The sequence below is a fragment of the Protopterus annectens genome, chromosome 2.part0, assembly GCF_019279795.1.
Source record: "Protopterus annectens isolate FY-2018-M chromosome 2.part0, PAN1.0, whole genome shotgun sequence".
In the NCBI taxonomy this organism is placed as follows: domain Eukaryota; kingdom Metazoa; phylum Chordata; order Ceratodontiformes; family Protopteridae; genus Protopterus; species Protopterus annectens.
The window spans coordinates 1,252,689,428-1,252,704,652 of NC_056728.1; the positions used below are offsets into that span (position 1 = coordinate 1,252,689,428).

The 15,225-nt window shown below is 45.1% G+C and overlaps 1 protein-coding gene across 3 annotated transcripts in view; it reads left to right on the top strand.

Annotated features, from left to right (window-relative positions):
- The window catches only part of FIP1L1 (factor interacting with PAPOLA and CPSF1), a gene marked incomplete in the record, with an annotated part of 1,650,449 nt that overhangs the window by 72,792 nt on the left and 1,562,432 nt on the right, over positions 1-15,225 (top strand). For all 3 annotated transcript variants that reach the window (XM_044061425.1, XM_044061426.1, XM_044061427.1), the window contains 1 exon segment: positions 13,038-13,147. In XM_044061425.1, coding sequence (XP_043917360.1) covers positions 13,038-13,147 — 110 coding nt within the window.

Here is a 15,225-nt window from a genome sequence, read left to right on the forward strand (position 1 = left end):
AATCCACAATATGCACAATGGCTAGTTGCCAGTGTTGTAACATCTGTTAACCGTGCGTTTTGTTGACAAAAGTGTGTTATCAAAACAGGTCGACCTTAAAAACTTTTGATTTTTTTTTTTCAGTAAAGCTGCATAACTTGTCATAAATGTGGAACATGTTAAATGGTAAATGTGGAACATGTTAAATGGTCAACACCCATACTATACATTAATTTCATCAACAGAAATACCCAAATACCTTTTGATGGAGAAATGAAAACCATTTCTTTTTCTGATCTACAAATCTTAACCCGACCAAACTATTCTGACCAAAATAGTGAGGTGTACAGTTTGTAATGTATGGCAACCCAAACTGAAAATTAGCCCGGGGTGGGGTTGGTTTTGTGTGTTTACGTGAGCGGATGTTCAGTTTAACCCAACCAAACTCATGGTAACCAACCATTTCATGTGTAGCTTGAGCAAGAGGTTATTAAGCAGAGTTGTGCCAGGTAGGATGGCTTGATGGATAATGTTGCTGCTTGGGAGGTAGCTTATGATTTTTTTGCAGGTTTGCTTTACGTGAAGTGCTGGCATCACTTTGGAAGCTGAGATGAACAGTTAGGAGTGACTTTGGAGGATAAAGGAGAGCTTATCCCCACAAAGTTTTCCCCTTTTTGTTTTGTATTATTATATTTGGGTTACAATTCATTATACTTATGTTCTGTTTTTTATTTTCATTGTGAGATTATTACGTTATTTTTATGGTTTCTGTATTTCAGTAATGCATGTATATAAAATATGATTATGTGGTTGCGTTGCTGTATGATAAATGAAGTATTTGTTACTGCAAGTGTGAGGAGTTACAATAGAAGACATCATACAAACCTGACTTTCATATGTTCTTTTTTTCATGCATTTCCATTTGACATTAGTAGGCCATGATAATTGCTTAAGTTCTTACGGAATGTAGAGAAGGTTTTTGCGAGTGTGTTATGTGCTTTTTTTTCCCCCTACTCTACATGTTCTTCGTGTTTCACTGTTGCAGTCCTCATATTTGGGTTATCCCTGCTAGGGTAGCCCTTGGCCGGCCCGAATACCAGAGGCTTAGTATTTCTGCGTCGGTTGCTGTCGCTTCAGGACTAATGTCAGGTCATCAGTAGTATAAAATAAGGCAGCTGACGCCATTACATCAGTCTTTCTTGCTGCGGAGCCTGAAGCAGAAGCAGTTCACACGAGTGCTGGACGGCCACTACCTGAGTTTTGTCTTCCGAATTGATGCTGAAGTCTTATAAAGCTATGTAAGCCGTTGGGGATCCTTTTTCCTTGCACTAACCTATGTCAGAAAAAACAACAATTTTCTTGCCTGTGGAAAGTAAATACCACACAGAGACTTTCATTCTTACTGCGTCACTTGCTTAGGCCCAGACCATGATGTCCCCCGCTGTCGCTTCTGTGCTTTGTTCAACGCCAGAACTATACGTTGTCGGGCCCTTATTGTAGCTAGATATTTTTGCTTACAGTCCTAGAATTTTGATATGGCTTCGGTAAGCCATCCGACAGCAGATCTTTCGAAAAAAACGTAAAGATAGAGAGAGACCGAAAAGGTCCAAGCCTACCGACGCTTCTTTTAAGCTAATCATCAGTTCTCTGGTCCTCATTGAGGCGCTTTTGCAGCTCCTGATGCACGCTTCTGTGGATTTGCAGGCTGCTATCGAGGTCCTTTCAGAGTCCGGTATGCCGCAAAATTCTTCTTCGACTAAGGATCCTGCGGTTGTCACTCCCTTAGATGGGTCTGGAGCCGCTGAGCAGGCACCAGCTTCTGAGGAAGTACTTAAGGTTTTGGAGGAAGTACTTCACACTACCGATTCTCGACACAGACTACTTCTTTTGTGTTTATCATTCTTTTGAAAACTACCGAGTTTCTTAGGCCCAGGGTACACACCATACCCAAGAACCCGACAACCCAGTTTTGTGCTCCTGCTTCCTTGCCTCAGGCTCAACTGCTTAAAATGGCGGAAGACCTTATTCATGCTGATCAGGGGAAGCCAAGCTACCCCTTCCAAAAGAAAGCGATCTGTCCCCTGTAGTTTTGTCTGAACAGGAATCTGATGACTGATGCAGGGGATTCCATTCCTTCAGCCTCTCCCCTAGAGGACTTTTCCTTTGGGGATACCCTTCATACCTTAAGGGAGCATTTCCAATGGGAAAGACAGGACTACCCTCAGTCTAGAGAGACTCTGGGAGTTCTTAGATCTTCCACAGCACAGACCCCTGGCCATTCTCCCAGTCCTGGATGATGTGGAGGATGTTTTCCTGGAATCCAGTATGACTCCTGACACCCTCGCTCCTGCACCCAGAAAACCAGACTGGTATTAGAGTCCCTGACTCACTAATTTCTTTTAGAAGTCTTACTGTTGACCCTGAGGTAATTTCTCAAGGGCCTAAAGGAATTAAAGCAACCTACGCTAAGAATCCCACCACATCAGATGGGGATTCCTGACCACTAGACAGATTGGGTAAAATTATACACCTCTGCTACTCTTGCTATCAGAGCACTAAATTGCCAGTTCGTATGGCAACATACCTGGAAGTCCTCAGACAAAATCTGTCTTCCTTTCCTGCTTGTGCAGAATCTAAAGAGTTACAAGAACTAATGCGTTCTGCCAGTAAAGTAACTAAACACACCTTGCCCTAGAAGCTTCTTGCAAGGCAGCAGTCACTGGTTTTGTCCTTAGAAGACATGGATGGCTTAAGGAACGGCTCTTGTCAGACCATGTTAAATCTAAATTGTTGGATGTCCCCTTGCACAAAGACAGCTTTTCCCACTAAGGCTGAAGAGGTCTTAAAAAAGATGGAAGAAAAAGCAAAATCTATGCAGACAGTTTAGGATTTCTTACAGGTCCAGCCACCCAGGTTCAGCAGGCATTGTTCCTCCAAGCACTGGTCCTTTCCTGCTCCCACCAGGTCAGCTCAGCCCAGACCCCGTGGAAGCAGATCCCCCCAGACAGCACTCGCAGGGAATGCAGAGATCTAAACAGTGGACTTCATCCACTTCAGAAACAGGGAGTTCTAAGCCAACCCTTTATGGTAAGAACTCACAATGACTGTCCTTCCCCACCACCTCCCTCTGCCCACCTTCACTTACCCCAGGAGGAAAACTCTCCTTTCACGCAAGCACCTGGGCCACCATCACAAACGACTGCTGGGTTCTCAACATAGAGTCCCAGAGATATAAATTTTCTTTCCACACCCAACTCCAAAAGGGTTCCCAGATCTACCTCCGTACCAGTGAGCAGAGGTGCAAAAGCAAGTCCTTTCCTTGCTCTCTTTCGGCCAATACAGCACGTTCCTGCAGAACAGAAAGGCCAAGGATTCTACTCCAGACTTTTTCTGGTACCTAGAAAAGAGGGCACCTGGCACCCCATCCTCGATCTATCCATTCTAAACACCTTCCTGGTGATACCAAAATTCAAAATCTCCGTTTCAGGGCAGGATCTCTGCACTTCCCTTTGGCTTATCTACTGCTCCCAAAGTTTTCACAACATTTCTGTCTCCAGCCATTGCCTTTTGCAGACAAAGGAATATCCAGATTTACCCATACTTAGATGACTGCCTAACTCAGGCAGACAGCCAGGAAAAGCTGCTCAAGCACTGGGCCTTATAACTTCCCTAGGGTACCCAATCAACAAAAATAAATTGAAACAGGTGCCCACCCAAAGGATTATATTCCTGGGATCAAACCTGGACACAGCATCCCAGATGGCATTCCTTACACCAGAAAAGTAAACTTTCCTGACAGCCTACTTCTCTCAACTAGCCATCAGACCCCAGTTATCTGCAAGGAAAATCCTGCAAGCTTTGGGGTTCATGGGATCTTTCTACTCATTCTGTATGCCAGACTGCATATGAGGAAACTTCAATGGTACCTAAAAAGCCTTTGGTGTCAACACTGTCTTAGAACCTGGAGACTCTTATACCCATGTTACCTTGCTTCAGAAAAGATTTTCTTTGGTGGGCAACAGCATGCTCCCACAACAAGGGACTACCTTTCTCTCCACCCCCCACCACTTGGGCCCTCACCACAGATGCATCAGACTATGCCTGGGGTACACACCTGGATGGCAGATGCATACAGGGCCAATGGAGCCCACAGCCAATCCATCTGCACATCAACCAAAAAGAGATGATAGCTGTCAAGCATGCCTTGACAGCTTTCAACCCCCTTCTCTCCCCAGGGGCTCTCCTGATCAAAACGGGCAACACTACTGTGATGTGGTATATCAACAAATTGGGAGCGAATCACACCTATCCTCTATGCAGGCTGGCCATGACCCTTTGGCACACAGCTGCTGCCATGCAACTCCAGCTGTTGGCACACTTCCTACCAGGTTCTCAAAACTCTCTGGCAGACCACATTTAGCAGAAATCTTTTGGATCCACACGAGTGGCAGCTCGACAAAAGAACCTTCACCCTAATAACTCAGAAATGGGGCACCCCGAAGGTCTACCTCTTTGCCTCCCACACCAACCATCAGCTCAGCAAGTTCTGCACCAGGGAGCATCACTGCATGGCTTGGAAAGTGGATGCCCTGTCCTTCCTGTGGGTCAATTTATTGGTCTATGCCTTTCCTCCACTACCTCTCATCCCCAGGGTACTGCTCAAAATAAAGGAGGAAAACCCAAGGACAATTCTTATTGCTCCAGACTGGCCCTGCCAGCAGTGTTACCCACTGCTGTGCAGCCAGACCCCACTGCTACCATGGCATCTCACTCAGATTCCAACCCTTCTGACCCAGAGGGAAGGAGAATGCATACATCCCCAATTGCAGATCCTCAATTTGGCAGCTTAGCTTATTCCTTAATCCCCAATCAGTCTGCCAACCTCAGTAAACAGGTTCTAGATGTTATTCGTGAGGCCAGATGCCCTAGCACTAGAAAGTCTTATGGTGACAAATGGAAAAGATTCTGCACCTGGATTCAGGCTAAGGGAGCCAATACGCACAGCCCCTCCCTCCCTCTCATCATGGATTACTTAGCTGACCTGCTAAATAGTGGTGTCTTTCTTTCCACTGTTAAAATTCATGCCTCTGCTATCTCTGCTCATTTCCCCACTGAACAGCCCCTTTGCTCACACCCTCTGATCAAACAGTTCCCAAGAGAGGCTATCGACTTGAGGCCACCCAGAAGAGCACCAACCCCAGCTTGGGACCCTAACTTTGTGTTGGAAAAGCTCACCCTGCCCCCCTTCGAACCAGCCTCTTCAGCAGAGCTAAAAGTTCTCTCCTGGAAGACAGCTTTCCTTCTGGCCATCACTTCAGCCAGAAGGGTCTCCGAGCTGCAAGTACTCATGGCTATGGAACCCTTCATCTTCCATGCTGACAGGGTATCCCTCAGGACTTAACCCATCCTTCATGCCCAAGGTGGTGTCCAGCGTGGCTCTCAACAAATCCATTCATTTGTCCACCTTTTTCCCCTAACCCACAGAACAAGGTTGGGGGGGAGGATCCTGCACACTCTCTAGATGTGCACAGACAGCTCAGATTCTGTCTAGACAGGGCTAAATCCTTCAGAAAGTCTGATAAATTGCTTGTTAGCTTTGCTGCAGGGGCAGAGGGCAAAGCCATCTCCAAACAAACCATTTCCAAATAGCTAGCACAGTGCATCCGTTTTTGCTACAAGCAACACTGAAAGCCCCCCCCCCCCCCCAAGGGGGTCTGGACTCTGCTCTGCCAGAGCAGCCTCCACCTCTGCAGCTTTCCTCTGAGGAGTCCCCACCAGGGACATCTGGAGGCTGCCACCTGGACACCTGTTCACACCTTTACCAAACATTACCACCTGCCTTATCTTCTCCAAATCAGGGCAGGGTTTGCCTCTGCAGTCTTGCAGGGCACCCTAGCCAGCACCTAGTTTCCTTGACTGCCTCCACCCATTTCCTCAGCTTTGGGAATCAACCCAAATGTGATGACTGCAACAGTGAAACACTAAGAACATAGTACAGTTGTGTACACTTAACCATAAATGTAGATGTTCGAGTGTATTCACTGTTCCAGTCCTGGTTTCCCTCCCTCCATTCCCCACTTCTTTCTTCTCTTTCCTTGCAAGGGACATAATTGGTATTTACTTTCTACTGGTAGGGTTCTTCCATGAGAACCTGGCTCCCACTTGGGGGCTCCTGACATGTTAGGGCAAGAAAAACTGATGTAATGGCGTCGACTGCCTTACTTTATACTACTGACGACCTGACGTCAGTCCTGAAGCGACAGCAACCGATGCAGAAATATTAAGCCTCTGGTATTCGGGCTGGCCAAGGGCTACCCTGGCAGGGATAACCCAAATGTGAGGACTGCAACAGTGAATATACTGTAATATCTTACACTTATGGTAAATGTACACAAATGTACTTTATGAAGTATTTTTTTAATCCTTTATACTGTCAGTTTTGATATTTGGATTGCAGTGCGGGTTATTCAAGGTTTTCAGCATTTTATATATTTTTTGTTTTGTTTTTAGTTAATTGCTTCTGCTGACAGAATTGGGTAATTTTCCAGCTTGTTAGTTATGATCAGTGTTTTAGATTTTATTCTTCATTCTTGTATGAAAAAAATGTTTGTAGGGCACTGATTTAGCTTGACAATGTTGTTTTCAGGGAACTCTGTGTGTTTTGTCTGCTTTTTTATCTGTTGAATTGAGTGGTGAATGTGGCTCCTGTTTTACTTCATTTCTTTTGACGCTTGTACATTTTTGTTTGGGGGAGTTGTATTGGGTGAATTTATGCACAACTCTGTAAAGTGGGTAGTAATTTTAGTAGAGATGTTAATGGAGAACTGAGAATGAGACTAGAATTTTTTTTTCTCCCCTCCCTGCAGCTTACCATCACTTGCCTCCAGGCTACTCTCCTCCCATGCCTTTGCCTTCCATATCTTCAAATTGACTAATGTCATGGGCCAGTGAGGAGATTGCAGATGCTTGAACAGCATCATATTGCAGGTAGAGTGTGTCCTAACTGCTGTCTGCCAGCCATGCAGCAGCCTTGCAAGCTCTCCATTTGCTGCCTTTGGGAGTTACATGCACATGTCCGCTAATGTTCAACTTGTTAACTAAACAACTCTCTGCTTACACAGCACAGCGCTCACCAGGCTATTACCTCTGCTTTTCTTCTCTACCTCCACCCCCCTGCAAAATTTTACTGACACTGACCCCTCACTCCAGTTGTCTGCATGTGGCCTCTGTAGTGCCTGTACCTCTTACTGAATATTAGTTGTCATTTGTGAACCAAGGACTTTATCCCTCTGCGTCACAAAGATGACTAGTAAATGTGGTGATTTTAGTAGAGCTGATGGTGTAAGATGTCCTTTTATATCACGATTGTAGTATTCTTTACTAAACGGATTCCCTGCCACGGGTAGCTCAATGTCCGACCAGTATACCAAAGCCTTATGATTTTATAGACGTATGTCATGCGTATGCTTCCTGCTCTAGGAGTAGGTTATAAAGGTGATGTATGGATGTAAATACCTCGGAACTTCTTTGCCACCAGTCTGAGCTCCATCATTGATTGTCTGAGCAGTCCTATGCTGGTTACCAAGCTGTGTTTCAGAGAAGTGCCCCATTGGTGTTTCTTATCTTTTCTTTTTTAATTTTGTGAGTTTGCATGTCATGTAGAAAGGGAAACTGTTAGTGTGGAAGGCAGATTCCCCATAAGGATCAACATGAGCAATGTCTCTTCTGTTGCTTCTCACAACAATGTGAAGTATTCTATCTGCTAGATGTTTGTCCCAAGACCATACATAGTAGTGTGTCACACTTGTCCATTTACCTGGAGAGCCAATGTCTTAAATTGTTGGTGCAGAGTGCTATGGTGCAGTCTTCCTGTCCTGAAGGTCAGCCATCTGCCAAGGAAAAAGGCCGACAGAGAGAGAGGCCTGATTGGATTCTGTCCTGCTTCCCCCAGACATCTCTGTCAAGGCTGATGAAAGCCCAGAGGATCACCTGGTTGTTGCATCGGATTTCTTTGCCATGACCGTTTTGGAACCAGACCTGGATCCGAATTCTCGCACATCATATGTCCTCTCCTAGATGTTTAGGGGGAACCTCCAGTGATTATTTTAGATGGAATGATGTGGATTCTATGGTTTACTATTGAATTGTCGAACATCACTCGGTCGACCTATTGTATTGCCGAATGCATTAGGTCGGAAACGCAATTGTTGAAGACATTATAATCAATCGAGGAACGGTTTTACCATGGGTCGAGGTAGGGAAGATGGTTTTAGTAGGGAATAATACTGTACACCTACCTCGACCCATGTTAAAACCGTTCCTCGATTGATTATAATGTCTTCATGCTTCCGACCTAATGCATTCGACAATACAATAGTCGACCGAGTGATGTTCGACAATTCAATAGTAAACCGGATTCTGCAGATATTTGTTCGGGAGGAGATTCCTGGTATGATAGTTGAATTTATGCAAGGGTCTGAACCTTCTGTGGCATTTAGTACAGATGTCCTTCAAAAGAAAAAGCAAAGGCAAGTGTGTTTCCCCTGTTCTTAAAGATCCCCAGCATGAATGGCAGGATTTTACCCAGTGGTTATTTAATGCGCTGATGGTGTTGAATCTTCCCCAAAGAGGTTCTGTATTTGCTTCCTCTTGTTTATTTACCCCAGTCAAGAGGCCCAGAGAGCAAGACTCCAGTGATGAGAAATTGATTCTGGGGTAGAGTCTTTGGCATATTCCTCTCGTATCCCTTCTACATTGGATTTGTAGCGTTGAGAAGGAAGACACACTCCCTTTGAAGAACTCTCCTGTGGGGATACTGTTTCTTGTATGGTGGAATTTTAACTGGGACTCTTCTCAGGTTTCTGACATTCTAAAGGGGTGTTATGAGCTCCTTCAGATGGAGTATCCTAAGCCTTCTACTGTCCTTCCTGTCGTAGCTGCCCTTTTAGATAAGTTTTCAACAGCTGTAGTGGCGCGGGTTTCTCAGCCTCCAGCCCCCAAGAAATCTGACCGATTTTACAAGGTGCCGAATGAATGTAGTTTCTCTACAAATGTCTTCCTGCTGATCTTTCTGTAGTGTATTTCTCTTTTGATAAATCCTCTAAGCTTTTGCTTTCCAGGAAATGACTTCCTTCAGACAGGGACAATAGGGCTGTGGAATGGCTGGGCAAAAAGGTTTATACTGCTGCCACCTTGGCCTTTCGAACTGTTAATTTACCAGACCTGTATGGTGTGGTTTGTTTTAACCCTTCTTTCACAGGCTTTCCAGGCTATCTCAGACCTTCGTGATTTTGATGGGAAAGCCTCTGTCCTCTCCTTACTGGACTGTACTTCTCAAGTAGTGTGCCATTCTATTAAATGTAGTTATGATGCAGCTGATACCTTCTCTGTAGATCCTGCTTTTCATTCTGTTTTGAGATGTTACTCTTTGCTTTGTCTCCTGCCTTTGCATGATTACATTAAGGCTAAACTGTTGGATGCTCCTTGTGATAATAAGCACCTGTTTGGTTCTGCAGCTGCTAGACTTTTTAAGTCTGTGCAGGATAAATGTACGGCCTTGCAGAAATTGGCACATATTTTTGTTTCTCCTATTCCCAAGTTCCAGAGGAATTGTCCATCTAAATCTGCTCTTGTTTGCAGACAATCTCCTCCTAAACGTAAGAAGGATTCTAAACTGGATCCTCCTGCTAAATCTACCCAGACTCCCACTTCTCAGAAACTTTATTTTCAAGACAAGCCAGGTTATATATGACTGTTTGCCTCCCCACCCCTTTACTGAGCCAGGTTCCCTCATCTTTTTGTCTTTCCCTGTCCCTTCCCAGTTGGTTAAGGATCACTCAAGACTCTTGGGTTCTGTCAGTCACCTGTCAGGGATACCTCATGTTATGTAAATCCTTCCTCCTTTTTTGGACATCTGTCATCCTCCTCAGGAACAACTTCCTTTCTTCCCAGAACTACTTCAGGGCCTTCTGGTACAAGGCATCATTCAAGCTATGCCCCCCTTCCCAGGAAATGAAGGGGTTTTACTCCAGAATATTTTTGGTTCCTAGGAAGAAAGTCATCTGGAGACCCATTCTGGATCTCTCTCAGCTCAACACCTTACTGAAAATCCCTTCCTTTTGGATGTTTTCCCTTCAGACCCTGTTTCCTCTTCCCCAGGCTTTCCTGGTCTCACTGGATCTCAAGGATGCTCATCTTCACATCCCAATTCATCCCTTTTTCGGGAAGTTTTTGTGTTTCTCTGTTTTTCCTTGCATTTTCAGTTCTCTGTTTTTCTCTCTGGTCTTGTTACTACCCCATGGATTTTCACCAAATGCCTCACTCCTGTAATTGCTTTTTGCAGGATCTTACCTTATCTGGATGACCTACTCATTCAGGCTACTTTCCCTGAGACCTTGCCTTAGCATCTCCACTATAATGTTTGTCTCTTGTAAAGCCTGGGGTTTTGCAGTAAACTTTCAGAAATTAGCCCCTGATATTGAGAAGGCACGTGTTTCTTGGTTGCAGGCTCCAGACCCATCCCTATGTTGCCTTCCCTGCCTCCTCCTGAGGCTCTTTCTCTAATCACCTTTTTTCAGTCCCTTCTTCCTCCGGTTTCAGTTACAGCCAGAGAATTTCCAAGGGCACCAGGGTTCATGGCTTCCACCATTCCTATGCTGCCTCATACGAGAAAACTACAGTGGTTCCTAAAGTCTGTTTGGCTCCAGCACTGTCATCCTTTGGATTTTCTAGTCTCTTCATCATGCCTCAAGCTTGAGCTTCAGTGGTGGATTCATCAGCTATCTGTTAACCAGGAATGTCCTTTTCAGCTCCCAGATCCTTCTCAGGAGCTTTTTTCAGGTGGCTGAGACACAGGGTGAGGAGCCACTTTTGGGCCCCTCAAGGTCCAGGATCTCTGGTCTTCTCGTCAGCAGTCAGACCACATCAATATCAAGGAGGGGAGAGCTCTCCTTTTCGCCCTTCAAACTTTCTATTTTTCTTCCAAGGCCCCTCAAAATCCTTATAGTCAATACTACAGTGCTGTGATACATCAGCAAGCAATGGGGGTATGGTCCTACCTTCTTTGCAGGCTAGCTCTTCCAAGTTTGGCATCTAGCTGTCCAGTATCATGCGACTCTTCTGGCTGTATACATTCCTTCAGAGCAAAACATAGTGGCAGACACTTTGAACAGACCTAAAACACAGGCTTACGAATGGATGCTTCACAGAGATGTGTTCAGGACATTGCCCATCACTGGGTACTCCTCGGGCAGATTTTTGCCTCCCCTTTGATGCAAAAAATAGGAAGTAAGTCTGTACAGAGTCCCCAAGTCCTCTGTCTTGTAAGATGAATGCCCTATCTTTTTCCTAGAAGGGGATCTTTTTATACGCTTTCCTTCCCCTCCCTTTTCCGTAATTCTAAGGGTCCTTCTCAAGATGGAGCGGGAATTCCCCCCAAAATCTTGTTGGTGACTCCCATTTGGCCCAACTATTAATTTCTCCTCTGGCCTCTAGGTTTGAGGTCAAGCAAGCTCTTAATGGTGTCCTTCATATCAGACGTCCCAGGAAGCCTTTTCCACCTTCCTGGGGCCTTTAATTTTGTTCTTGAAAAATTGACTCTGGCTTCTTTTGAGCTTGAAGCTTCAGCTTCCTTGTACATGGAAGACTATTTTTCTTTTGATTCTTACTTTAGCTAAAAGTACGGCTGTTCCCCCTTTTATTTAATTTTTTCATAGGGGCAGGTTGTCTCTTAATACTATTTCTTCTTTTATGCTCAAGGTGGATAATGAATGGTCTCTCAGTCTATTTATTTGACCTTCTGTTTTCCTTTTCTGCAGTCTGCAAGTGTAAGGGTTCTTCACATCTTGGATTTGCATAGGTAGCTCAGGTGTGATTTAGGTAAAGACTTAAGGCAATTCGCAAGTTTGAGCAACTTCTTGTTTTCTTTCATCCTAGATCTCTAGGTTTGGCTGTTTCTAAGCCAACCATTTCTGCATGGATCTCTAAGGCCATTTCTTTTTGTTACTCCTTTCATGGAAAAAGCCTTTCTATCTCTTTAAAGGCTTATTGTACTGTGGCTCCCTCTGGTGCTGCTTTTCAAAGGTTTGGATACCAATTCTATCCTTGTGGCTGCTACTTGGACCTCTGTTCATACCTTTACGAAACATTACAAGTTGGATGTTTTCAGAGCAAGAGCTGGCTTTGCCAGAGCTATCCTGCATGGGTTTCTTGAGGGCTGTTCTGGGCGTTCCTCATTCCATGTTTCCTCTGGAACTTTCGTATGCTCTCTCTTTAGTGAAGAATAATGCAACAGTGATATGGAGGGACATAGTACAGTTGTGTAAAATCTTCCCAAAACAGTAGATGACCTCCTTCAGTGTTGGAAGTATTTGCTCCCTCTCTCCTCCTCTTCTGTTTTGCTCCCTTACATTTTCTCCATTTAGATGCACACGTTCCTCCTATTTCCCAAAGTCTGTTCCCCTTGGGGCTGTTCAGTCCTGAGGTATGTACATCACCTTTATGCCCCACACCTTGAGTGGGAAGCATATGCATGATGTACAAAGTCTATAAAATCCTACAGCTTTGGTATACTGGCCTGACACTGGGCTACCCATGGCAGATATCCTTTCAGGAAAGAATACTGTAACATTGAAGAGAGGGACATCTACTGTTATGGTAAGATTTTACACAACTATACTTTATTCATGATTAGCACAGTGTACAAGATGCATATCCTTATTTTGTTTAAGGAAAAATTTAGTGCACTTGTGCACATAAATGTTATTCACATGTCTGTCTGTGTTTTAATATAAGTATATATGTCTGTGTGTCTCTCTATAAATGTATATCTATTTTATATATGTAAATGCAGAGATAAATGTGTACCGAATATCACACATATTTATCAGTGTGTGCGTCTAGATAAAACACACAGTTGCATTATTTTTATCACCCTTTAAAACAGAATATTTTGCAAGCTTGAATTGCATGTTTGCATGTTATGTTCTGGATTTCCGTACTGTCTGTTAATTGAAACCATATTCTTGCACTAATCTTTAAAATTTTTGTCAAATATGTAGAAAGCAACTGAAGATGAAGATGATAGTGAAAGTGACAGTGACGATGATGATGATGACGATGATGTTCATGTCACAATTGGTGATATTAAAACTGGAGCGCCACAATATGGGTAAGTATTTACTTTGAGTTGCATTGTCTTCTTTCATGTTGCATGGAGTGTGTATAGAAACATTTAATGGTATGTAGTCCAATCTCGCCTACATTCTTACCCGTGGGTTCGGCTCCGACTCTGCCAGACTTTTCTAGTTCGAAGTCATCTATTGGCTGGGCTAAGCAGGTATCCCATGCTGCACTGCTCCATATCCCCAGATCTCGTTTGCCGCTCGTGTAGCTCGGACGTGGTCTCGCTCTTGGCTGTGGTTAAGTACCCTTTTTTCTTGTTGTTCTGAGAAAACTACTTATAAACAAAAAGCTATTTTGATAGCTATTGTCTATTTGGTGTTGTATTGGTTTTCGGTAGTGTGTTTGTGGTATCCCGCCAACTGTTCATTCGGGCTAGGCCCGTTTCAGTTAGAGGACCTAGTCCTCTTGTCCTGTGTTGTTCGCGCTAAAACCGTTTAAGTTAGAGGTTTTAGTGTCTGTTTCCCCTTGGTATTCGTGGTCATTAAAACCGTTTTAGAGGTTTTTGGCCTTTATTGTCTCAGTACGTGTTCCTTCTAGGTTTGTGTGTGCGCTGTGCGGTATACAAAACTTGTTCCCGTGTTTTGTGTGCTTGCATGTCTGTGTCTTTTCTTGTCAGACAGTGACTTGTGCTATGTTGGTTTTTGTGAATACTTGTTGAAAAATGTCCAAGGATTCCATGGAGCACAAACCTTCGGGTTTTAAAAAGTGCTCTAAGTGTGGTTACAAGATGTCCATCACCGATGGACATTCAGTTTGTGTTTATTGCCTGGGAGCCATCCATCTGCAGGAGTCCTGCAGCTTCTGCCATGCTTTTAGTCCCAGAGTACTCCAAGAAAGAAAAAATAAGCTGATTTTAAAGGGACTCTTGAAAATCTCGTTCGAAGAGGCCATGGATTTTTTTCCCAGTTCTAAATCTAAGTAAGGGACTCTTGAAAATCTCGTTCGAAGAGGCCATGGATTTTTTTCCCAGTTCTAAATCTAAGTCCTCTAAGTCAAAGAAGAGCTCTCCGGCTCCTTCAGTTTCCTCGGAGCCACAGGAGAAAGTCACAAAACTTGTTTCGACCTCCTCGGCTCCACTGTCCTCTGGGCCGCAGGAAGCGTCGGTGTTGATGGAACCGGCGTCAGCTCCAATTATATTAGAACCTCTTTGGAGCCAATCGTCCAGTCTTAAACCAGTTTCACCTGAGAGGAGATCTCGATCTTCCCTCCCTGTCCTCCAAATCCTCCAGGACTCTTTCAGATGTTGATAGGGTGGTGCAGAGGCTCCTCCAGTCACTGGTTTTGGCAAAATTGTTTTCGGCTCCAGAGCCCGTCCCGACACCTTCTTCGATCATTCCTCCTCCGAGTGCATCTCTGTCTTCAGAGCCAGAGTGTTCCTGTTCCTAGGTCAGTTCCAATGGCCCCTCCGGGCCTATCGGTACCGATGTTGGCTCCGACCCCGTCGGCTCCGTCCACGGGGTTCGGGACTCGGGATTCTTCAGTCGGGCCCGAGGGGGACATCTCGGGACATATTTCTGTTCCGAGTCTCTCACTCGGTGCCTCGGCTCGAGGAACCCCGACTCCTGTCATGGTCTCAGAGGCTGGCCGGTGCTCAGACTCAGGGGGGGGGGGCTACCTTTGAGGCCATGCGGAATGCGCTGGCCAGATCGTCAGCTACATCATGCGGGTCGATCATTCTGTCCCCCACCACTCCGGTGAGAGCTTCTGATCACCACCTATCCGTAGACAGTGGAGCACCAAGGCCTAGGGATACCCCCACGAGTGGTCCCCAAGTTTGAGGGCCCTTCAGCATTCGTACCTGGGGAGCACCTAGAAAGAAAACGTGCAAGAGGAAGCACATAGACTCCCAGGATGAGTCTCTCCCCTCGGATACTGACCTCGAGGAATCGGAGGGATCCCCCAAGTCATCCTCTGATGATGTTTCTTTCTCTGACATCCGGGAGATATTGAAACAAAGAGGTGACTGGCCGTCCAGAGCTCCCTCCGAGGAGGAGTCGGTCTTCTTTAAGGCCTATTGGTGCTCAGCCCTCCGCCTCCTGGATGTCACCACCCTTCGAGCTCCTG